The following is a 25,194-nucleotide window of genomic DNA, read 5'->3' on the forward strand; positions in this document are numbered from 1 at the left end:
AGGAGGTGACTAGGAGGAGGTTTTCTGTCTCGGGTGTCCCAGACCTAGCTCCTGGGGAGCGCAGCCAAGAGCGTGCCCGAACCAAGGTGCTTTTCCAAACCAGGATTGTTTTGATGGGGAAAAATAGAAAATAATTGCAGCCTCCAAGGAGGCAGCAGGATACAGACAGTGTTCCCTACCCTTGTTGTGTGCAGGATGGCACAGAGGAGGAGGTGGGAGCGCGTTGGGAGCAGCTGCACCTTGGTGTTTCCCTGTTCTGCCTGCAGTCACCTCCTGCAGGGCAGCAAGAAGCAGGCTTTGCATCTCTGATGTTTTGAGGCAGGAGTGATGCTCGAACACAGCACGCAGCCTGGTTTTAGGGAAGTGCTGAAGGGGGAAACCCGTGGGAGCTGCAGGCGTTTGGATCACCAGCCCCGACCCTCTGAGCCGTGTAGCTGGGGTGGCAAAGCCAAGCTGCAGCGTGGCACAAGTGGGAAAAGGCAGGCTGGAGAACCTGGGCGATCCCCACGTGCAGTGGAAGCACAGGAGCTGCCACGCTTTCAGGCCCTGATGGCAGGAGAACCTGGTGTACCTGACTTGAGGCACGAAGACAGAAGGGGAAGGCTTGCGTCGTCGTGCTGGAGGCGTCCGCGAGCCCAGCTTGCCTGTTGTGCCACGTTAGGCTGGCTTTCGGCACGGTTCTGGCTTCTGATTAAAACAATACAATGTGTTCGGCAGCCGGCAGGAGGCTGAAGCAGTTCGTGCGATGTGAAATGTAAGAGATGTTTCTGAAAGCAGAGACAAATATTGAGCACATCCAAACTGGAGCCAGGCCCCATCTCTCTTAATCTGACTAAACAAAGCGGTAGATAAGGCTTTTGCCAAGCAGGAATTTCAATTACTCGCAGGAAGTTTTCAAATTGAGGAGGAGGAGGCTAACAATGGAAATCGTTTCCTTAGGTTTTGAGTTCTGCAGCGTGATGAGCTGGTGTTTAGGAGCGATGAAAGCGATAAGGAGCTCTGCAGCCCGCGCTGGTGCCCGTGCGTGGCAGTTCTGTGCGGGAGGCAGCACCTGGCTGCTGCTGGTTTGTGCCCCAGTCTGGCACTCCGGGTGGCGTGAATGAACGGTGTTCCCTGCTCACCATCAGTAAGGGGCTGTGTGAGCACAGAGCTTTTAAAATAACTTTTTTTTTAAAAAAAGGCTGCAGGAGGAAAGCATCAGCCTGGGAAAGGAGGCCCTACAGCCCTGCTGTTCTGCGCTGGTAAATGCTCGGAGTTGGTGATGGGATCCTGGCTGTGATGGGATTGTGAAGGCAAATTCAAGAAGTCTTTAGGTAGGACAACGCTGGGATTATCTTGTATTTTTCCTAGACTGACCCCTTTTGTTCCTTCAGCCCCCTCATCGTTCATGGTGCTCCGCTCTGCGCTGTCCCAATTCCCGTACCTCTTCCCCTGTGCAGAAGCGGGTGATGCTGTTGAAGCCAAGGTCTTCTGCAAGAGAGGCAGGGAAGTTACCTGAAGCTGTGCATCCAAAAGCAGGTTTTTATTCTTTATTTTACTACTAGAGGCATGAGACATGGCCCAGCAGCAGGAGGGAGGCAGCCGGGAGCTCAAGGTGCCATCTCCAGAGGCTCTGCAGCTCCTTCAGCCCTGCCAGGAGTGCCCTGACCCTGCCACGTTTATCTTTCCAAAGGAAAAAAAAACAGGGGCAGAAGATATCAGAGGCCACCGCGGTACCAGTCTCTTGTCATTAACACCAGATCAGCCCAGGGAATGCTGCAGGTCCCACAAAGCCTCTGTGGAGGCTCAGTCCATGCTCAGACCCAATAAGGGAGCTCATGTTCTGAGCTCTTGGCCAGAAACTACTTTATTGAAGAGGTTAAAATAAGCCTCAGTTATTTTTTCCAGGATGCTAAATGTGAGCCATCCTTTCTTAAATAAATAATAAAAAAAAAATACTCAAAAAAAGAAAAATCACTGAGTTGAAGTGGAAGCTGGGGGTTGGACCAGATGACCCCCAGAGATCCCTTCCAACCTCAACCCTTCTGTGACCATTATGTAAGAAATCCAGCACTGGGACATCTGAGGAACTTGGATTATTAGATCCAAAACCATGGATTGGGCTGTGCTCACTTTCCCTGGCCACTCTCATCAAATTTTTTGGAGTTAGGAGGCTGGGAGCAGGAGGAAGCCCCCCTTTTTTGTTGCTGGCCCCATTGCAATCAGCAGAACGTCATTTTTACCTATAATGCTTGTGCATAAGGTCCAAGCGGGGAAAGATCACAGCCAAATTTAATAAAGCTACTCGCGTTTTCGGAGTTGTTTTATTTATTTCCTCTTGTGGTGTTATCACCCTCCTATTAGGCAGCAGAGATGCCCTGGCTGCCTTCAATCTCTTTCCATCAGGCTACCACATTGATAATCAATTTTTCAAAGCATATCTCTTTTTTCCGGGTTGGAATTATTTGGATTTTTATTAAATAAATGTGCATTTGTGTAGAATGGAAACTTTGCTCCTTATCAGGATCATCTGTCGTGGTGAAATGACTTGTAACAGCTGTTCCATGAAGAAAATCTGATAGAAACACTCGGAATGGATGCAAACACAAACATTAGTCACCATGGGAACAAAAGTTGCTGCGAGATGGCTTCAGAGGCTGGGTTTCCTATATGTTCCTCATCCCAAATATTCACCGGGGATTTTGCCAGCCACTTTATTTAAATCCACCTAGGAAGGGCTCTGCTTGTGAGCATACAAATGGCTCTGCAGCGGCCCGTCTGAATTTTGGTACCGTGCAACCCTGCTACTAAAAGGGTCACTGATCGCCAGCAGCTCCCCGGGGCTGGTGAGGGGATAAAATAGGTTGTAAAATATCAAAGGACGAGGCTGAATTTTGGTGCTCCCATCTGCCAGTCCCGTGCATTACGATCATGCATCGATGGAGGATGCATTGCCAGAAGGGCTGCAATTAAAAAACGGTGCCTCTGTTGAGCTGCCTCCTGAGATAGCCCTGAAGTTGCGCTTATTTCAGCGATCTCCAAGGGTTGGGGTCTGGCAGAGGGAGCTGCCAAAGAGCTGCTGAGCACTGGCCGAGGTGTTTGGGAGCGGGGCTGTCTGGGAGCATCCTGCCAGGCTCCAGGTGGCCGCCCAGAGGTGGGAGCGCAGCGTCTCCGCGTCGCGCCGAGACCTTCCTGCGAGGGAGCTGCTCCTGGGGGGTTCGTGGGCCTTCGCTCTCCTTTTTTGCAGGATTTCCAAGAAAATCCGCAGTCGTCATGGCAACCGCTGGCTCCATCCGCGGTGCTCGCCGAGAGCTGGTGGCCGTAAATCGGGGTGCAGGGCTCGGCAGTGGGGATTGCTCAGCGCTGCTCGGACTTCGGCTGTGGTGAAGGTTTGGGGGGCCGTACGGACCCAAGGGGAAGCCGCAAGGTGCGTGGTCCTGCTGCTGCTGCACCCCAAGCACCAAATCCCTTCCCTTGTGCTCTGCCTGCCCTGCCCCGGCGGGGTGACCAGGGAAATCGTTATTAATCGTCCTAGTATCTGCTGTGGCATCCGCCCCTGCATCCTGACCTTAGCAGCCCATCCAGAAGCTGCCTTTCACCTCATCACGCTGCTCCTGCATCCAGCGTAATATTTTTTTGACATCTAGTGTGAAAGCCAAACATTTCATAACCCATCTCATCCAGCAGCATTGCTGCACAAGGCAGGAGTTGGGTATTTATTTGTATATATTTTATTTTTTTTATAAAAACTGGTGGTTTTTTTTCGGTGGGAAGTTTAGGCTTCAGTTTTTCTCCCCTATTATCCTCCTCCTTGCTTTATCATTCACTGCCTCTGCCTGAAATCTGCTTTACAGCTTCACCCTTCTCCCCACGCACTGTACAGGCACTTATTGATCGTCCCCCCAGTCCAGTGATGCAGACAGACCTCGGAAGGAAAACCACCTCAAATTCTCAGCCTGCTCAGCCCGGGGAGATTTGGGTCTCAGCTTCCTTGGCCCCCTCCTGCCCTTTGCAGCCCATTTTCTCCCAGCACATCCCTCTCGCACCAAACCCAGCAGAATAAATTGCCCCGGCTTGGTCCCCACCCGACCTTGTGCCATGCAGCCCTTGTAGGGAGCCCTTCGGGATGTGTGAGCAGGGGGAGATGCCTCCTGGGTATGTGACGGCGCTTGCAGGGGCTTTAGGGGGTGCAGGGAGAGCCCACAAATCTCCCCGGTGACTTGCAGCAGAGTGAGAAGGGCTCGGAAAAGGGGGTTTTGTGTGACTTGCGAAGGCCCCCCTGCTTTGCATTTTCTCCAGTTATCAGCCCTCAAAGATCTCCTTTAAATAAACAAAACTGCAAGGATTTGTGATTAGGGGAAAAAAATATATCTTGTTCTTTTGCCTCCCTTTTCTTTTGCGTGTGCATTAAACCCAGCTCAGCAAAGCGCCGCTGTGCGAGCGCACCCCTAAGGGTACGTGCAAGGTGCGATGAGAGCCCTGGTGAAAAGCACCCCCGGATGGCTCAGGATAGGTGAAAATGCTACGAGAGAAGAAAATTGCTCCCCCTGAGATGGTTACATGGTGGTGGCGTGGCTGGGGCCAGTGTTTAACCTGGGTTTGTGCAAAGCCCGACGGGCGCAGGCTGGCTGCATCTCCCCATCCAGCATAATCGGCTCTTTAATCTGCTCGAGAGACTCCCGAGGGCTCAGGCAGCGCCGCAGACCAACCACCTCCCTCCTTGTGACGAGGCTGGTACAAAAAGAGGGGGGAAAAGGCGCATGATGTGAATTTATTTGCATCCCCTAACAATAACGCAGTCATTCTGCCTGGGAAGTGCGTGTCCTGCTTAATGCCCCTTTATGCGTTTTTTTTGCATTATGCCCGAGCGTTCGCTAATTTATTTGCAGATTGATTTTGCAGAGGTGGGAAATGAGAGCGAGAAAATGCCTTTATTTCATTTGATTTTGACTACTTGGATTGGCTCAATCCACGACAGGTTGGAAAACACCGGCTCCCCGAGAGTCGCCGGAGCAAGCCCTGAGCCCTGCTCATTGCATTTCCTGGGGAAATTGCTGCAGGAGCCGCTCCCATCCAGCCTGGTTTTACCCTTTCCATCTCAAAGCATGGACCAGTCCTGGATGCAGGTCTTCGTCCCGGCTTTTCCACACCAAAGTGTCCAAGTTTGGGTATTTGCTTTTAATTGAAAGCCTCGGGTCCGTGCTGAGATGCCCCAGGCGGACTGCACTGGAACGTTCTCCGGTTGTGTAAATTGCACCTGGAAAACGTGGAGTTGTTTGGATTTTGAAAAAGGCATCTTATTTCAACTCTGCTTGCGAGAAATGGTGCTGGTGCGCGAAGTAATTACATAATAAATTCGTTAGAGGAATATAAAGCCATAAAAGCAGTGGTAATGGTTTGCAATTTAATAGCTGAATTGTAAATGAATTTTCCTCTTGCAGCTTTAATGCAGCAGGCTGCTACAATTAAGGGAACATTCTTTGGGGCGCCTTTAATTTTTTGTTGTGAAGTTCAGTGTCATTAATTCTCTCATTTAAAAAAGCCGTGGACTTAACCACTTCAAGCCATGAGACAGCTTTGACTTCCTACGCAAGCAGCAGAATTATTGTCCTGGAGTAGGTGTTTTTGGGCTGTTGGGCACAAATTTTGTTATAGTAGCTACCTGGTGGAGTTACAGCTTGTGCTGGCCTTATCGCCCTCAGCTTGTTTCCAACAGCATCCGGGTTTCTTTGGGGTTTTCTCTTCAGATTCCTCTCCTGCTTCTCGCATTTGCATCATCACAGCTTTCGAGGGCTTTTCCATGGCCGACATTCAGAGGAACCGCTGCGAAATGCTGCATCTTACCTGCCTGCAAGCATCCTGGGGGTGGTTTAAACGTTTGGTAACTGCTGATGGTGTGTGATTAGGCTGTCAATAACACCTCCCACTTCCATGGAGGAGCAGGCAACTGTTGCGCCGTGGCCTGTCGTGAATGCAAATTGACACAAGCAACCCGAACACAGCAGTGGTGGTGGTAATTAAAAGCCAGAGCTGTAGGTACGGGCTGGGAAAGCTGACGGAGAGCTGACGCTGCTCCGAGGGGTAGCTCTGAATCCAGCTGAAGAGAAATGCATGAGCTCCGTGCATGTGCTAATGCAATTTTCGCTCTCTTGTGCATCCTTATTACTGTAACCCGAGCTGCAAATTCAGCTCTCCTTTTGTTCATCAGCCCGTAATAGTTGGTAATTTGCTGGTGCTGGGCCGTGGGTGCAATGTTAAGAACCTACCCCGTTTCCAGCAGGGATTTGACCTTGCACTTATTTCTCCATCATCATAAAAAATTCGCTCGCTCAGTGCATTCCAGACTGAAGCAGGCAATAGAAAGAAAGAATTTAGTGAAGACTGGCCTTAAAACATGCTCTTGATGTGCTTCCTCCCTCTCTCCAAAGGCGCTGGGTGTGCAGCGACGCGGTTTGCAGGCTCGTGCGCTGTGCTGCACGGCCAGGGTGCCAGGATGTGGCAGGTATTTGTTGTTTAATTTGCTATTTTGCAAGAGCCATCTGCAAAGTCCAGCGTACGGTCAGTGCTATCTCAACCAGAGACAGCTTTGCTAGGAAGTCTTCGGGAGATGGATCGTTTGTGACCGAGCCAAAAAAAAAAAGGGTCCCATATTGCAGAAAGTGCAGCCCATTTTTGCCAAGGGGGAAAAAAAAAAAAAAGGCAGTTCTGAGGCCTTTTTTAGTGCCTTTGGATCTCTGCTCCCCAGGCAGGAATCTGCTGGAGGAGGCAGCGGGGTTGCATGCAGCCGTGGGTGTCGCTTTCTGAAGCACTTAGGGCTGCAAATTGTGGAGTGGAAAATAGAGGAGTCCATTGTAACCCCCCCACGCCCTGCGAGCGTGGAAACCTGAGCTCCCTGCTGAAAGCTGGACCTTCGACATGGGATTTAAGACAAGAAAAGAGCATTGGCGAGGATGTTTCCAGCTAATTCCCATTCCTTAAATCCGTCTCAACCCCGTGCAGGCTCCTGCCGTTTGAAGACAGCTCGCACCTTCCTCAGAGCTTCTTGGAGGACAAAACTTCAGGCCTGCAGGAACGGGTTGATGCCTCCAGCCCAGTCCTTGTTCCTGACCTTGAAGTCTGGGCTGTCCCTTCGCCTCCGAGGCGGCCCAGCCCGACCGGAGCTGTCACACGCCGCCTCTGGTGCTGGCTGTGGTTGGAGGCAGTGGTTGTGCAGCACCCAGCAGGGCCCTTTTATCTACCTAGTTCTCCCACAATATAAATATTTAAGTATAATAAACAATTATGATCAAGTTTCTTGGGTGACTGCACACAGCGAGTGAATTTAAAATTCATTTCCCATGGGTATTCAGGCTTCAAATTCACTTTCTGTGGATGTTCGTGCTAATAAAACCCCATTGCACAGGCAGGGAACACAAGAGAGATGCAAATATGACAAGGGCAAATTTGCTTAAGAGTTCAAATGAATATTCACCAACTTTTTATTATTTTTAAGTATTCATCCCTATTTGCTTTAAAAAAGATTATTTTAGCTTCACTCTGCGAGCTCAGCGAAGCATGTATTTCAGAGGTGTAATATATATTTTCTCCTGCTAATACAAGTGTTGTTGCTAGCAAGCATGAAGCGCGTTCGGGATGTACTTTATCTTCAGGAAAAGTCTCTGCTAAACCAAAACAAACTACCACCGTCGTGGTTAACGTCTGTATTTCAACATATCTCACAATTTGAGGCTGTCTTAAATAAGCCAGGGTGTGTGCTTCAGCTGCGTTCTCCCTCCACACAAAACGTTTGGGGGGAGCTGGGGGTCACCACGTCTCCTTTTTTATCCCTGGCAGAGGTGGCACTGTTTTGACATCTTCATTTGATTTCTCTCCTAGAGCTGAAAGAGATGCAAATTAGCAATAATGAATATTTTCATTAAAAGTATCTAGACATTATATCTGAGAAGAGGATAATGACGCTGCTGCTTTCTGTAAAGCAGACCCATGCCGTTTTATTTTTTTTTCTGTCAGAAAAGATAATGTTTATTAAAAAAAAAAGTAATTTAATGTAAGTGAAATTAGGGTAATTGCTAATTATGTAACTGCAAATGAGGCAGATCTTAATCTTGAGGCAAGCTGGACTGCTGAACTGCCAGGTTGAATGGAGAGCCATCGGGAAGCCAGGAAATGGGGCAACGAGGGCACGGGCATCCGCGGTGCTTGTCCTGGCTTTTTGGTCGAGTGGGATGGAAGGAGCATAAATAACCCCATATTTTAATAGCATCTGTCCCAACAGCTGTCCTGCACACACCTCGGGTCGTGCCTCATCTCCCGGGCTTCACCTCCCAGGTTTTGTCGTGCCTGCCTCTGGCCAAGCTGTGCTCAGCGTCTCGGCACAGCTCCGCCGTGGGCTTTTTTTGGTGGGGAGAGGTTTTTTTCTTTTTGTGTGTGTGCTGGAAGAAAGTTAATAACGTGAAAAATTGCCCTAAAGCAGAGTGCTGCGTTATGGAGTCACTAACTTTATAGGATAAACATATTACCCTCATTCAGGATGTGGGTATCGGAAAAATTAATAGCTCTGTGGATATATATATCTTTGTATCTATAAAATCTACTGACAGGGAGCAAATACGGGAGCTTGGCAGCTGTCCTGCTCTGTGTAATTGCCATGGATGGGTTTTACATGCATCACCTTCCTAACATCCCCCTCCTACCAGCTGGGCCAGCTGCGCAACTGGAGGCTTGTCCTGAGGAGCCCTGGGGTGATGGATGTGCTGGTGCTCGGTGATGGAGTTAGAATTTTCTAGGGAATTTATCTCTAAAAAAAAAAAAGCGTTTTGCATCCCTGTTTTTTCCCTGTCCCCTCTGACACCACCCATAGCATCCCCTTTTTGACGGCTATATTCCTGGCACAAGAACGTCAGCTTTCCTTTGGATCCTCCTTGCTCCACCAAGCCTTCATGTGAAGGCATTTCCCTTTGCTCCGGTCTGCCAGATTTTGGGAAAACTTCCCAGCTTTCAAGAAAAGCTATTAACAGTATCAGTAATTTTCTCCAACTCCTTTTCACTGCGGCTTCTCCCTGGCCCTGGGCATCTTGGAAATAGCTTTCACCCGGGCTTGCTGATAAGGCTTCCATCCTCCTTGCTATCAGAGGCCCAAGCTCCTTGCGATGTGCCGGCTGATGCCCGCTGCTGTCAGTCTGGGACTGCAGATTACTCACAGACCTGTGGCAGCTCGCAGCCAGTCAGATTTATCTCAAATTTTACCCCAAAGCAGAGGAACTGATAAGAAAGCCTTCACCAGCCTGGGGATGCCGGCAGAGCAAAGCACCTTCCTTGCTTTTATTTCGGGACACGCCAGAAGCAGAGCTTGCACGGACGAAGGTGCAGGTACTTTATGGGGTGATGTAAAGCTGCTCTTCCAGACCCAAACCAGCACCCTAAATGTGGAGGTGAGGGAAGGCGACCCCTGGCACCGTGCTGCCCGGCGGATAGGGATTGCTCCACAGGACGTGCCTGGCTTCCCCGGGCACTGTGCTGGGGAAGAAGGAGCAGTGGGAGGCACAGGGATGGTTCTGGGTGTTGGGGCTGCCGGACAGCAGACACAAAGTAAAATGCCCGCCTGAGCTGACAGCACCTCCGTTTGATCTCTGCCACGGGCTGACTTAGGGCCAGAATTCTTCAAAGGCTGCTAATCGCCTCGGTATTGATTTTATACTGAGATGCTTTATCACGCTTGCGGTTGTGGGTTGTTGGTTTTTTCTTTTTTTTTTTCTTTTTTTATATAATCTATGTCAAAAGCCGAAAGGACTTGCTTAGGAGAAGCACGCCCCCTCCTCTCCCGTGGCTGGGTGCTGTGTCTGGGTACACTGACCACCAGCGGGTTTCAGTAAGAAGCTGCCAGTTAGCCAAAATGTGTGGTGGTGCAGTGTCTAAACAGTGGTTTTTTGAACGCTGCCCTCAAGTAGAAAATGTGCTGAGCCTGTCTGAGCCGAGATAGCACCAACAGCCAGGCCCCCGCGCTTAAAGCTCTGCGCTCCCTGCTTTTTAACCCTGCTCGCTGCGCCTCTGGCTGGTTCATTTTGAAGCTCTACCAAAAATGCCCATTGCATGGGGATGAGCGCTCCTGAGCACAGGGCTGCACGCGACCATGAACAACGCTGCAATTATTTAGCCAACATTATCTAGGTGTATTTTTAGAGCTTTCGTAATTTAGTGGGAAATGCAATCGCATGTTTGTCATCTTATGCAATACAGGGTTAGTCCACCCTGCTGGTAGCAGCTTGTGGGGGGAAAGGAGGCTGGTTTCCCATGTGTTGTGCCCTTCCAACCCTGTTTCCAGTTTGGTTTGCTGGGGAGGGAGGGAAGGGCTGTTCTCCCACTCATTTTCCCCAGGATATTTTTGACCATGGTTGCGCTGGATGGGTGCAGGTGTTTATTCCTACCTCCTGCCCAATTCAAGGCGCGGGTCTCGCCTGTGATCTGCCAGCCTCAAGCAGGGGAAGCATCTAGAGGGTCATGAAAATTCAAAGGCATCTGAATTTCACCCTGCCTCCTGCTAATGTCAGGTCTTGATAGGAATTGACTTCACAGGACAAAGAAGCTGTCAGGCGAATGCTGATGCTGTATTAATGGTAGGGTGCAGTGACCCACCCAGCGTGTCATCCTCGTTGCCAAAGGAAACACAGAGGCAACCCATAATCACCTTTCTTGCATCTGCCCCACTAACACCTAATTTAAGTATGTATTTGTCTGCTGATTGATCACAGGATTTTTTCCTGGCACCTATTATCCTGCTATCTGAGTGGTTCAGAATCTCCCTATTCGTTTAAGTTTTTATGCGATCCTTGTAATAGCGGCTGAGCAGCTGGTGAATTGGGTCTGCAGAGCAGATGTCTCCATGGACTTCCCGTTCTTCTCTTCCCAAGAGCTGATTCCTTGCTGTGGGACTCGATCTCCCAAATCACCCCTGCACTTTTGCAAAAGCCAGCCCCGTTTTTCCCCTCTCATTTGTGACTGGGGAAGGAAGGCGAAATGGCATTTAGTATGGACTTTGCTTGATGTGCATTCTCTTTGCTTCTTATTTCTCTCTTCACGTATGGAAAGGTATTTTGGAAACTCAAGCACCTTTACCAAAGTAGCACGCAGCTTTTACCATTGCTACCAAGCACGAGGGTATCGTGCATGCACGTTTTGCTCTGCATGCCCTCTCCTTGCTCCTGCTTGTGCAGGATACACGCTTCCACTGCAGGCTCTTGTGGCCACCAGCGTAAGGAAGCTGAATTATCCCAGCACCATCATTGCCATCACCTCTCCATGCCACGAACGGAGCATTTCACACGTGGTTTGCAGCAGGGGATGCGTCCAAACAGCAGGATGGAGTTTTGTCATGGTATAGATACCGACCCTGGGGACGAGGAGGAGGTCATCCTGCAAAGAGCTGCAGCACCTCAACAGCGTTTGGCCCTGCTAGTTTCACCAGCTTAATTCCCCTTTCAGATGCATATGGAGTAACCCTGATCTGGCGAGGGGTGTGTAATGGTTCCCAGGTATCAGCTGGGGAGAAGACCTGATGTCTTCCCATAAAAGTTCAAGTCTAGGCTGGCCGTACAAGGATTCATTGGATTGCTGCAATTCATTAAACAAATGTTGGGTTTAACAGAGCTGCACATAAAGGCTGGTGCCATCGATGCGCTCAGCTGTGAAATATGCTATGGAAGTCATTTGTTTGCGAGGGGGCTCAAAATCTGCTTCCTATTAACATAAAATGGGTTTACTGGAGACAAATCCCTCGGATCACATTTATCTCTGTTACCCCTTCCCAACAGGATTCCTCCAGGTTCGCACCGCGGTAGCTGCGATGTGTCTGCGCCGGGCAGTTAGGGTCTCGGGTTGCTTTTGCTGCGTTCACCTCCTGACTGGCCACAGCAAAGTAATTCCCCCAGTTCGGGGCACTTTACGACCAGGAATGGCGTTGTTTCAGGGGTCCCCTCTAAAGGCCAACGGGACGCGTTCACCCGCACATGAGCTGGGATGGGGACGTCTCCCTGGGGCATCGTGGGGCAACCAACATCCACCCCAACGTGGAACCTGCCCATCCTTGGCTAGCGTTTGATCCCCTTCATCATATAATGTATTACTTCAGTAATTTATAAACCGAAGCACAAACCTTTTGGCTTCGGCACATCCGCAGGGCTTGCGTTAGGATGCCGCGATAACTCCAGTGGGGGAAGAAAAGAGCCGGTGCTCAATACTTTAAGAGCAAGAAGCGGGGGGTTAAATGCAGTTATGAATACACAAATAAAAATGTGACCTTTGTAGGCGGAAAAAAATAAATGTAGACTTTAGCAGCTATTGTAACTTGGGTGGAAATAGCTTAGCAGAGCCGTGCTAGAAAAGTTCCCTAACTTCGGGCATAAGTTTGCTGGTCTCGTGGATGGTGGGATTTTTTTGGGGTGTGCTTTCTTTGCGAATAAACGGCTGCGCAGACGCCTCTGCTGACATTTGGGACAGGCCAAATGGCCGCTGTTGGCACTGTGGCAGGGCAGGGCCCGGCGAAATGGAGGAGCAGCTCAGCCCCCGGGTTCGTCCCAGCCACGGAAATTAAGCTCCAGAGGCTGCGTTGGAGGAAGCTGGTGATGCTCGCTGCCTTTTCAGCTGGGAATTGTTACTGCAAACAGAGATACGTTGAGCAGATGAGGAAATAATGTAAATACACCGACAGAAGGCATTTTTTTTTGTGCTTGTGGAATGACACACGAGCAGATAAAAAGCCATCAGCAGAATTTACATAAGCCCACACAATCTCAGAGGTCATCGTTCTGGAGGACGACATGTAGAAATTCATTTTTATTAAATTCTGGCTGATTGTTTAATTGGAAAAGAAAGGATTTAATTGAATCAAGTCAAAGGGCCATATTAGATTACGTTCATTCCTAACACAAAAGGCTTTCTCCATTTAGTTAAAGCGGTTCCTTTGCATACTGTACATATTAAACTACAAAAAGCGGTAATCAATAGCAAATTGAAGAGTCTGGAAAGCCCGAGCAGTGCCCGCGTGCTGCCCAACCCTTTTCCACCTCTTAAACCTCCTCATCTTCCCTTTACTCAACAACTTAGGCTGAAAGGAGAGCAAGCAGGGTGGGCAGTATTCTCAAACCTTCCTCCATCCGTGTCTATGCCATCCAGGTATTCTTAAGAAATAGCAAGCTGGAATGTGATGCTACTACGGGAACGTCGCCCAAAACTGAGGGGGTTTTCAGGATTTCAAGGATACCCTTGCAGAAAGATCCGCACCACGAGGGACTCCCATCCCTTAGGGACGCTGAGGAGCTGTTGCACACCCAGTCAAAGCTAGAATAATACCAAAAAAAAAAAAAAAAAAAAGCAATTTGGGGAAGTAATATGTTTCTGATTTTGTCTATTTAATTAGCTCTCAATTATTTTTTTTTGTTAATTCAACACTAATAGGAGAAAGGGAATAAATTCATTTCTTAATGCTTTGTTCCATCCCGATCTTGAGGACTTAAGCAAGGGTTTCACCTTCTGAACAGGAATTAGCATAGCCCCAAGTTATCCTCCGGTATGGTGCTTGCAGTGCACCTCGTGGTCGTGGTTCCAGCCCCAGAGGGAACCCAGCAAACCCCACGGCGGAGGCGGTGCCGCTCAGGTGCACGTGGCCAGCCAGGTCCGGGCTGCGCTGCCTGCCGCAGAGCTCGCCGATGCCTCGGGATCGCTGCATGCTGCGGTCAGGGGGAAGCTCAGAGAAACCAAATCCTGCTTTGAGATCAAAATCCATTTTAAATGGGCCCAGCTGTTCCCTGCAGGGACAGGAGGAGGTGCACGGAAGGGCAGAAAATCTTCGGAGATGTCTTCAGGCTAATCTCAAAAGGACTTCAAGCAATAAGGGAGATTTTTAAAGCAAAGTTATTAATACATAGAGTCCACAGCAAAGTTTAAGGATTTTTTGTTGTTTGTTTGTTTTAGGTACCATACACTAGCACAGAAATTCTCTTGCATTGGTAAATTAAAAAAAAATTCAAGCGCTGCCAATATAGCAACTCAACCAGGCTGTTATTGGGGTTAGGCTAAGAAGCTCAAGTTGGACTTTGCTTCAGCAGCTGAATGTGTTCTTGGAAGACTCAAATCAGTTTTAACCTGACTTTTTTATGATAAAAATAATGTGCCTGTGCTTCAAAGCTGACCGTTCAGATTTTATTCAAGTGCAGTGCCCAAGTTTTTGCATATTTGGCGCTGCATTTGCACAGGCAGGTGATCTGGTTCCGTACAAAACCGTCTTGTTTGCAAGCAGAATTTGCAGCAAATAAAGATGCAAACCGGGCATGAACCCGGGCATTTATCTCAAATTCAATTTCTGTATGTGCTCAAAGAACTTCACCTCTTGCACATGTAGCTACAGGGAAGGAACAGAATGTAAGAAAGTGCATTTGTTCCCCTTGTGGGTTCTTCACCCACCCTTTGGGGCACAACACGTGGTTTTTATCCACACGTGTGCACACACACACATGCACGCACGTGCTTGCTCTGCAGCTCTGGGCGAAGCTACGCTCTGTCCCTGTGCAGCAGCCAAAGGCGTGCCCCAAATTCCCAGCTCCTTCCACCAAAAGCCTGGGTTTAGGCAAGCATTGGAGGGTCTGCTGAGTCCCTACAGATCCGGGCAGGGCTGTTTTCCCCTTTTTCCAGTGGGGTTGGGATTTTCCCTGACTCCCCACATTTGGCTGCCTGCACACAGGTTGCTCCCCCCCCCCCCCAAAAAAAAATCCTTCCAGTGGGATTCCCCCCCCCCAAAAAAAAAAAATCATTCCAGTTGGATTTTTTTTATTTTATTTTCCGGTCAGCCCATTTTGCCTCTGCCTGCTGCGCACAGCCTCGGGGCATGGCCGTGCACCCGAGCCCAATTAGCAGAGAGCCGCTTAATTAGCGCTCCCGGGAGCACCTGGCAGCCCGGCCGCACTGCAGCGCTCCCCGCAGCATCCCGGGGGGGGGGGGCACGGGACAAATGCAGCGGCTGCCGCAGCGCTGCCCCCCGCCCAGGAATCCCCCCCACCCCCCCCAAAAAAAACCACCCCCACCACCCCCCGACCTTCGCACACCCACTCCGTGCTGGGGGGGCTGCAGGGGGAGCAGCAGGTACGGGGCAACCCCCCCCCCCCCAAGCAATTCTGTTTCCTGTTGCACCCCCCTTGTACTTGTGCTGTTGCCCCGTAGCACCCCCCCTTATACATTGCTGTTCCCTTTTGCCCCCCTATTCCCTTTTGGGCTTTTTTTGGGTACCCCCCCGCACAGCCTCCCTTCCCTTTTGCACCCCTTGCACTGTTCCCCCTTTGCCCAACCCCGTTCCCTTCTGCATCCCGTTTTGCACCCCCATGCACAGCCCTATTCCGTTCTGCACCCCCCTTTGCACTGCCCCCCTTGCACAACCCTGTTCCCTCCTGCACCCCCTTAAACCCCACTTGCACAACCGTATTCCCTTCCACGCTTCCCTTGCACAGCTCCCCCGTGCCCAATCCCGTTCTCTTTTGCACCCCCCTGACACCCCCCTTGCACAGTGCTATTCTCTTCTGCACCCCCTTTTGAGCCGCCCTTGCACAATCCTATTCCCTTCTACACCCCCCTTGCACAACCCTATTCCTTTCTGCACGCCCCTTGCCCCCCCCCCCCCCACGGTCCCCCCTTGCACACCCCTATTCCCTTTTGCACCCCCCTTGCACTGCCCCCCTTGCCCAACCCCATTCCCTCCTGCACCCCCCCTTTGCACAGCCCTATTCCCTCCTGCACCCCCTGACACCCCCCCTTGCCCAACCCCGTTCCCTCCTGCACCCCCCCTTGCACAACCCTATTCCCTTCTGCACCCCCCTTGCACAGCCCCCCCGTGCCGAACCCATTCCCTCCTGCACCCCCCTTACACAGCCCTATTCTCTTCTGCACGCCCCTTACGCCCCCTTGCACAGCCCCCCCATGCCCAGCCCTGTTCCCTTCTGCACCCCCCCGTGCCCAACCCCATTCCCTCCTGCACCCCCCAACGCCCCCTTGCACGACCCTATTCCTTCCTGCACCCCCCTTGCACAGCCCCCCCATGCCCAGCCCTGTTCCCTCCTGCACCCCCCTTTGCACAACCCAATTCCCTCCTGCACCCCCCTTACATCCCCCTTTGCAGAATCCTATTCCCTCCTGCACCCCCTTGCACCCCCTTGCACAACCCAATTCCCTCCTGCACCCCCCTTACACCCCCCTTGCAGAACCCCATTCCCTCCTGCACCCCCCTTTGCACAACCCAATTCCCTCCTGCACCCCCTTGCACCCCCTTTGCAGGACCCCATTCCCTCCTGCACCCCCCTTACACCCCGTTGCACAACCCAATTCCCTCCTGCACCCCCTTGCACCCCCCTTGCACAACCCAATTCCCTCCTGCACCCCCTTGCACCCCCTTTGCAGGACCCCATTCCCTCCTGCACCCCCTTGCACAACCCTATTCCCCCTTACACCCCCCTTACACCCCCTTGCACAACCCTATTCCCCCTTACACCCCCTCGCTCCCCCCTCTCCCCCCTCCCGCCCCCCAGCCCCTCCCCTCTCCCCTCCCCTCTCCCCGCCCCTCCCCTCCCTCTCCCCCCGCCGCTCCCGCTCTCTCACCTCTCTCCTCCTCTTCCTCCCCCCCCCCCCCCAACTCCAACCCCCCCAACCCTCCTCCTCTCCCCCCCCTCCCCCCCCCCAGGCCAAAATCCTGCACATGATGGACGACAACAAGCAGCTGGCGCTGCGCATCGACGGGGCGCTGCAGGCGGCGGGCCAGGAGGTGACGGCGCTGCGCGCCGAGCTGGCCGCCACCGGCCGCCGCCTGGCCGAGCTGGGCAGCGACCCGGCCATGGAGCACGGCCCGCACAGCGCGCAAGGTGGGTGCCGGCCGGCCTCGGGGAGGGGGGGGGGGTCGCGTGTTATCGGTGTGTATCGCAGCGCGTTTTATTTTTTAGGACCGCCCCCCCCCCAAAAAAAGAAGCGCCGTGCCCCCCTCTCTCCCCTAAAGCTGTACCTTCTGCCCCCCCCCTTCTGCCCCCCCCCTTCTGCCCCCCCCCTTCTGCCCCCCCTTCTGCCCCCCTTCTGCCCCCCCCTTCTGCCCCCCCTTCTGCCCCCCCCTTCTGCCCCCCCTTCTGCCCCCCCCTTCTGCCCCCCCCTTCTGCCCCCCCCTTCTGCCCCCCCCTTCTGCCCCCCCCTTCTGCCCCCCCCTTCTGCCCCCCCTTCTGCCCCCCCTTCCCCTTGCCCCCCTCTCTCCCCTAAAGCTCTACCTGCTGCCCCCCCTTTTTAACCCCCCCTTCCCCCTTTTTAACCCCCCCTTCCCCCTTTTTAACCCCCCCTTCCCCCTTTTTAACCCCCCCTTCCCCCTTTTTAACCCCCCTTCCCCCTTTTTAACCCCCCTTTCCCCTCTTTTTAACCCCCCCCTTCCCCCTTTTAACCCCCCCCTTCCCCCTTTTAACCCCCCCTTCCCCCTTTTAACCCCCCTTCCCCCTTTTAACCCCCCCTTCCCCCTTTTAACCCCCCCCTTCCCCCTTTTAACCCCCCCTTCCCCCTTTTAACCCCCCCTTCCCCCTTTTAACCCCCCCTTCCCCCCTTTTAACCCCCCCTTCCCCCCTTTTAACCCCCCCCTTCCCCCCTTTTAACCCCCCCCTTCCCCCCTTTTAACCCCCCCTTCCCCCCTTTTAACCCCCCCTTCCCCCCTTTTAACCCCCCCCTTCCCCCCTTTTAACCCTCCCTTCCCCCCTTTTAACCCCCCCTTCCCCCCTTTTAACCCCCCCTTCCCCCCTTTTAACCCCCCCTTCCCCCCTTTTAACCCCCCCTTCCCCCCTTTTAACCCCCCCTTCCCCCCTTTTAACCCCCCCTTCCCCCCTTTTAACCCCCCCTTCCCCCCTTTTAACCCCCCCTTCCCCCCTTTTAACCCCCCCTTCCCCCCTTTTAACCCCCCCTTCCCCCCTTTTAATCCCCCCTTCCCCCCTTTTAACCCCCCCTTCCCCCCTTTTAACCCCCCCTTCCCCCCTTTTAACCCCCCCCTTTTACCCCCCCTTTCTCCTTTTAACCCCCCCCTTCCCCCTTTTACCCCCCCCCAGCCCGATTTACCGGTTTCGTAATTGGGGAGCCGGCCGCAGCCATCTTCTCCCCGCCGGCATCGCCCGGCCCGGGGAGGCTCCGGCCGCCCAGCCCCGAGCTGCCCCCCCCACAGCCCACGGGGGGCAGAAGTTACCGGGGGGGGGGGTAGGATGAGGACACACCGCTTCCGTGCCCCCCCCCCACTCGGGTGCTGACTGCCTGGAGGGCCCCTTCTGCTCGGCGAAGCCCAAACCCGCCGGGATCCGGGGTGCAGCCGGGATCCGGGGTGCAGCCGCCCCTCGGTGCTCCCCAAGGGGCTGCGGGTGCCGGGGTCATCCCGCCCCCCCGGCTCGGAGCCGGGCTGGGTTCCCACCTGTGCCCCGGACACGGCTCTGGGGGCGATTTGCTCGGTACTTATTTACTGGCGGGATCGGCTGGCACCATGCAATGCAGGTCGCCCTTCGGTGCTGGTCGCCTTTCGGGGTTTGGGTGGTTGGGGGGGGGTTGTTAAAGGCAGCGGTGCCCTCGGCGGGCATTGTCGGCGGCTGGTGGTGTCGATGCAGCTCGGTTTGGAGGGGTTCCTTCGTGGGTTTGTTCCAGCCAACCTGTTGGGTTCGGCTGTGGCGAGGGGGGGGTCCACCTGTTCAGCGGGATCCATCGCCAGGTGGGGCCAAGCAGGAGGCTGGGGGGGGTGCCGGGGTGCTGGGGTGCATGTCACGGTGCTGGGGTGCGTGTCGGGGTGCCCAGGTGTCGGTGTGTACGGTGGTGCGCAGGTGCAAAGTTGTGCCGGACCCCACTGTGCATCGCGGACCCGGACCCCCTCCCATAGCCCACTTGGCCCCCGTTGTCCCTCTTCCTGCCCATGCAGCCACGGAGGGCTGAGAGCTGGAAGGGCAGGGGGAAACCCTTTGGCTGCCCTTCCCTGCACCTATTGCTGCGGGTTTGGGGTTTGGCTTGGGTTGGTTCCTCTCCAGGAGGCTTCTGCGCGTGTGTTTGCGTGGAGGGGCAGTGCCTCTGCTCGGCAGCACGCCCCGGCAAGGGAGGGATTTGGGGTGGCTTGCCAGGGGTCAGGGTTTCATTTTTTTTTTCTGTCCTCAGGGGTTTTTCAACCCATTGGGTGATGGAAAAGCACCTCTTCGGTTTCCTTTGCTGGCAGCATGCTGGGAAACAGTCGGTGTGCTATAACAGTGCTGAAGAACTGCGCTCTGTTCCCCAAAGCATGCGTGTTCCCGTGTAATAACCCCAATCCCACCTGCTTTGGGGTCCCAGTGGAAATACCAGCTGCCATAGAGTGCCAGGAGCAGTCCCATCCTTGGCTGGGCACCGGAGCGGTGCCTTTGGCAGGGCAGGAGGCCCTGGAGGACTCGCTCCAGCCTCCAGATTTAAGCAGGCAAATTTTATCTTGGTGTGCTGGGGGCCAGCGCCAAACCCGTGTAGCTCTGGATGTGTTTTTTTTTCCCTTCCCCACGTGTTGAAGAGGCTGGTATCTAAAACACGACGTAGCCAGCCAAGGGGAGGAATGCTTGGTCTCAGCAAAAATAAAAAACAAATAGACTCCGTTCTGGGTTTCCTTCCCAAATTTTATACTGTTATTCATCCGTGTTCTCATACATTGCCCTGTGCCTGCTTCTGTAGGTGGGCCTGATGTATCTGTAGGGAGCCTTCTGTTCTCCAGGGGTTTCAGGATGATTTCAGAAGGATGGGGCGAAAATGAGTCCGAATAAGTAGAATGAGCTGTGTAAGTAGGAGGGTCGCTGAGCTATTTGGTTTAAGCCCACGTGCTGTGGGAGAGCTGGAGGCTGGTAAGTGGGGTGGGCAGGCACCAGCCCGTGGGGATTTAGGGTTTGGTGGTGGTGCTCAGACGGGTGGTGGGGGTCTGCTCGTGGCACGGTCCCCCCAGGTGCCTTTGGCCGTGGTGGTCCTGTCGCTGCCACCGCTGCGGGTGGGCGCGCTGGGTCGGTCCGGAGTTAGGTGAGCTGAGGGAAACGTGTGCCTCCATGCTCAGCTCCCTCGGTAATTAATGCTGCCTTGGTGAAATGTGGTGTTCCCGTAATTACGGTGCAGCTTGAGACAGCTCGAGGTAATAACTCTGCTCCTTTTGTGCGTACCGCGACTTCTCCCTGCTGTAACGTGCCATCTCTGCTTGCACGCGGGCAGCGGTGAGGTAACGCTTCGAGGGCTTTTTTTCTGCAATTTGTAACAAAACTGGGAGAATTCAGCCGAGAGAGACGGACTGGGTGGTGGGCGTGCGTACGGAGGTAGGGATGAAGCCGCGTGTTGTTACAGTCCTTAGCGTGAGCGTTAATCATCTGAACCCCTTGCTCCTGGCATCTCGTTTTAAATGGCGAGTTTTCTGGAGACTTATTTTGGCCGTGGCATTATCTAGAGCTGGATGCAGGGCGGTATTCGTGTCGCTGGCTCCTTGTGGGGCTGCTCTCGGTGCTTCTGGGCCCGGCTGTCAGAACCTGTGTGGCCCAGCTCTGGTTTGCATCTCAGGCATGGTGGGGACATGGGTGGGTGGCAGAGCATTGGAGAGGGCGCCGTCGGGGCTCCGTGACCCCCTGGCACGCCAGGGTGTGCTTCTGGCCTCCTGGGTGAAGTCCTTTGCTGAACTGATGCTAGGGTTTTTGATAATTTTGAGTAACAGCAAGGTCTCTGGGGAAATGAGAAGTTTGGGGAGCAAGGACAGGCCGTGCTGAGCCAAGCGCTTGGGCCATTTCGCCTGCTGCTTTTGCTCTCCTCTCAGCGTTAAATGGAAAACACCTTAATTAATTAATGTTGGCAAAGCGCTTGAAGATGTAAAGTGCAATCAATAGCCAAGTGTTATTAATAAGACCTCGATCAGCGTTTGGCTCATCTCGCTTCCCATTTCAGCGCGTCGGTGGCACGCAGCGCTTTCTGTGCCAGGGTCCGCTGGTGACGGTGGTGGCGTTTGCGTGGGTGCTGCCAAAATTCGGCTGGAAAGGGAGCAGGAGTTGCCCCCTGCTCCTGCAGCAAGGGATTCCTCCTCGCTGTGCGGCGGTCGCGGGCACGTGTGGTCACGTCCTGGCTGTAGCGATGCCGCTGGGCCAGGAGGACCTTTGTGCTCGTGACAGCCTAAAACAGTTCCCTCTTGTTCTCCTTGATCTCTGTCCACTTCCACTGCGACCGCGCAAAGACTCTGACTTCTGCCCAGGAGGCGAGCGGTTACCTCGGTGCTACTGCTGTTTTGCGAATAATCCTCTGGGGCTGGTGGAAATGTGCCATTTTCATCTTCCTGGGGCTCTTCCCTGCTGTCCTTTGTTCTTCCAGAGCCTGAGAGCTGGTGTTGTAAAATAAATAAATAATAATAAAAAAAACAAACTGAGGAATTCGGATGCTGCAGTCCGGTTGGATATCGGAGTGGTTTTGCACTGTGTGTGTCGCAAGATCAAGGTCTTGCTGTGCTATTACTATTACAGCTGCATGTGCTGGGAAATAAATGTGTCGTAGTAATATTCGCGTGGTTGCTTTAGACTGAAGCATCTGGCTGCAGCTAGCACTTCAGGTCCCCGTCACACCTTAGGTTTTGAAGATGTTAATTTAAAGCATCTTTATGCATCTGGAGTCTTTCTATTCAGAAGCCTCGTTTGGCGTGGTTAGCGTAAGGTTTTTGATAATATTTAGATTTTCGTTCCTTTAAAGCCCGACCAGGGGAGTTTTCATGAAGCGCCTGAGGATGAGTGAGCTCGAGTAAACTCCGAAGTTGGAGAAGGACAGGGCCCAGGATTTCTGGCTCCCCAGATTGTAGCATGACCGTGAAGATGTTTGGTGCTAGATTCACAGGAGAGGGAGATGTAAGCAGGCTCTGGTCTTAATCTTGGGGAAGGTTAAGTGCGATGTTTTTTCTCTTGGATTCGGCCACTCGGATAATCACTGGTGGGTCTGGGCGTCCCCCAAAAGGGCAGTCCTTCATCCCGCTGCTTACCCTTCGTTACTCCGGCTGCATCGGTGAACTCAGCATTCTCTGGCACCGGGGCCAGAGAAATCTGCATCCCCAATACGAACCTCTCCAGGTTGCCCAAACCTGGATATTTATCCTCTCCAGGTTGCAGCAGGGAAGGAAAGGCCTTGCCCGGCCCGTAAGCCCAGGTGCCACGAGCCTTTCCTCCAGGTGCCCGCGCTGCTCGGCCGCCACCGAGCAGGGCCGTGGCACACGGCGTTAATCGAGGCACTGAACTTCAGCGCGGGCACGGTGCGCGGCAGTGCTTCCGTCTGCAGCTTGTTAAAATTCAATTCTCGTAATTCCTTGTTGACAGCGACGCGTGAGATAAGGGAGCTGGAGGCTGACGCAGCAGCTTGCACAAGCAGCGCGCATGGGGCGTGCGGAGCTCTGGCAAGTCAGCTTCCCGAAGTTCCCCTCGCCGTCGTCGCTTGTTTGGACGAGTTGTTGGCTTCGGGGAAGAAAGGAGGAAAAACTCATCCCAGCCCTCCCCCGATCTAACAAAGGGACGTGGCTTAGGGATGGGACTCGATCATCAAGGTCCTCTCCAGCCCTGGTGATTCCGTGATCCTAGCGGGGCCATTTGAGGCTGGGGCGGTGAGAACTGAGGCTTAGTGACAGCCCCTGAACCAGGGGGACGTGGGATGATGCCAGAGGTGTCGATGAGGCTGGTACGTGGCCGGGAATGAGCAGCTTTGCCCATGCCTTTGGGGGCGACGCTGGCTGGAGGCGGTGGCCCCCCGTCTGAGCCCTGGTGCCTGTCAGCCTGGCTCTACCCGCACAGGTTGAGGAAGGGGTCTTGCTTTTCAGCCTCGGGTTTTACGAACGAGCAGCACCACGACTGGTGGTGGTGGCAGGGGGGGAATGGTATTTGGCATCAGTGAGGTTTTGGAGTGATGTGCGGGGTGTGGAGGAAGCAGGCAAGCACGGTGCCATGCCAGCACCTCCCTTCAGGTTTTCCTTTGGCTCCTTTTTGCAGCAGCGAGCAAAACCCTGAGAGCTGGCGTTGCTGATGACAAGTAGGTTTCTGCAGAGCAGATGAAGCAGGGTTGTGCATCTTCTGCAGCACGGCAAAGCCACGGGCGGTGTTTGGATTTTGTAAGCGAGCCTCTCTCTTCATTTGCCTTTTATTTCTTACACAAACATGGCATTTGCAGAAGTGGACGTACCTTTGTGACCGTAAAATGCCATACAGCAGCTGCAGGCACAGGAATGTATGAAAAAAAGAAAAGATAGACCCCAAAACCAACTTGGTTCTGGATATTCAGGGTGGAAAAAAAAAAGTTATATTCTTTTTTTTTGCCAGATTTTTCCAGCGATGGCCATGGTGGCTCTTTCTGCAGCACTCAGAGGCGCCTGGTGGCACCTGTATTCGCCCGAAACCCTCAGTGCAACTTGCTGAGTCCTGGGACGAGCGGTCAGCACGCGCTGCCTGAAACGAGCAGCGCGTTAACGCGCCAGCTGAATTTCTTGGCCTCCGTACAGCAGGAGGGTTTCCTGTGCTCAGCGCACGCGGGCAGGCGCATCATTTAAGCACCAAGATGATGATAGATGAGTGCTGGCAGCGCACCCGGGCGCTTGTGCTCCAGCCCGTTATTTTTAAGCAAATTGTCCATCATCCTCCCCTCAAAAAAAAAAAAACCAACACAAATCGTCAATCCCATCAGAGGGATTTTTTTTTTTTCCAGGATGTTTCAGATTGCTGGGGGATGCCGTTGTAGATCAAAATTTGCTGTTGGCATACGGGCACGGGAAGCGCACCCCTGTTCTCGGGGGAGATGTGCAGCATTTGGGGTAGAAAGCAGCAAATGGATTTGAGGAAGAGGTTTGAGGAGCTGAACTTTGATGGCTGGGTTTAGGCAGTCTAGACGCTCTCTTTAAGTTGCAGAAAGGGGAAAAGATCATCTCAGAAGAAACCTAAAGAGAGACCTGTGAAGGGTTTAGTGGGCTATGCTGAGATTTCCAGTAGGAAAATGGCCAAATTCAGCTGTGCTCTGAATTTTAAAGAGCTCCTGCTCTGCCGAGGCCAGCAGGAGCTTTGCTGTGATTTTGGAGCGAGCGGGACTGGCTCTTCCCGGCACCTTCCTCCCACCATACCTATGCCCGAAACTATTTTTGCTCCATTTCTGACAGCCATGGGAAACGTGTGGGAGCAGAGCCAAGCCGCTTGGCTCTGGCGGCGTCCCGGTTCCCTCTTGGAGGAGGAAAGGAGAGGAATGAGCTAAGAGGGCTGTTCCTGTGCCCTGACTATACTGCGAAAGTCAGCGGGGCAATCTGATTTTTAGCATGGCCCCATAACCTGTGGCATGGGATCTGGGCACTGGGTTAGGGGGTGTATTTCCCACTCCTCGCTGCGCACACCCGCAGAGCTGTTCTGGAGCGACTCCTTTGGGCCGTGAGGAGGAGGAGAGCCCAGCTCTGAACTGCTGGGCGAGGGCTGGCAGCGTGATTTTGTCATTCTGGCCAACAGCGACACGTTCAGAAACACAACTTCATCCTGCAGCCACCAAATATTCCCCCCCCCCGTGTGCATTGGCGTTGCTGTTTCGACTAGACCGAAGCACACCCAGTTCTTTGCTTTCTGTTTGTCAATTATTGCATTATCTGCTCAGGCAAAGCCTGTCGTTTCCTCCACCTGCAGGTTAATTCCGTGCGCTTTCCCACCCCCTGTAACGGATCCGGAGTTGTTAAGTGCCCGTGGCCAAATTCCTCGTCATTTCTTCCCTGCTGCAGCCGGGGCTGGGGCAGGAGCAGGGTAACCGCTTCCGATGGAGACGCGGTGCGCTCCCGGTGCATTTGCATCAGGTAATTGAATCCGCAAAGATCAGCGCTGTCATCCCAGCCAAGGGAGCTCGTTTCCGAGCCACGTGGGCTTTCGTTCAGATGGGCTCTGGCTTCCTGAACTGGCAGAGAGAGGTCCAGAAGTGGAGGCTGGCCGAGAGGGCTGATGGAGGGAGGTGCTGTGTTTCCGCGGAAGGCAGGACCGGTGCGGCCGAAGCTGTGCAGCCCCCCTGGGAACAGCCATCAGATTTACAAGGTCGTGGTGACAGGGGCCTGAGAAGCAGGAGAGGGCCGCCTAGTTAGTTTAAGGGCTGTATTCGATACCAGGAAGGTGTCTTCTGGGCATTGCAGTAGAAGCCAAAAGGTTATTGCAGGCGCGATGAATTCGAAGGGAT

General features: G+C 53.4%; 2 protein-coding genes and 1 long non-coding RNA gene across 4 annotated transcripts in view; 2 read left to right on the top strand and 1 right to left on the bottom strand.

Annotated features, from left to right (window-relative positions):
- The window catches only part of PRDM2 (PR/SET domain 2), a 182,494-nt gene extending 180,771 nt beyond the window's left edge, over positions 1–1,723 (top strand). The window contains exon 12 of the mRNA XM_083802633.1: positions 1,181–1,723. The gene's annotated coding sequence lies outside the window, so the exon portion shown is untranslated. The remainder of the gene's footprint in view (positions 1–1,180) is intronic.
- Positions 1–25,194, top strand: part of KAZN (kazrin, periplakin interacting protein) — a gene marked incomplete at its 5' end in the record, with an annotated part of 186,524 nt that overhangs the window by 103,395 nt on the left and 57,935 nt on the right. The window contains one exon of one of the 2 annotated variants that reach the window (XM_083802984.1): positions 16,694–16,871. The exons of the other annotated variant lie outside the window; for it this stretch is intronic. Within the exon in view, the coding sequence (XP_083659110.1) occupies positions 16,694–16,871 (178 nt within the window). The remainder of the gene's footprint in view (positions 1–16,693; positions 16,872–25,194) is intronic. 2 annotated transcript variants of the gene reach the window in all.
- LOC310883145 lies at positions 1,681–19,148 on the bottom strand. Its single transcript, XR_014573338.1, has 2 exons — positions 18,088–19,148; positions 1,681–13,851 (listed from the first exon to the last, which is right to left on the bottom strand). It is a non-coding gene; the product is annotated as an uncharacterized lncRNA (long non-coding RNA).

This window comes from Anser anser, assembly GCF_964211835.1.
Source record: "Anser anser genome assembly, chromosome: 17".
Lineage (NCBI taxonomy): Eukaryota > Metazoa > Chordata > Aves > Anseriformes > Anatidae > Anser > Anser anser.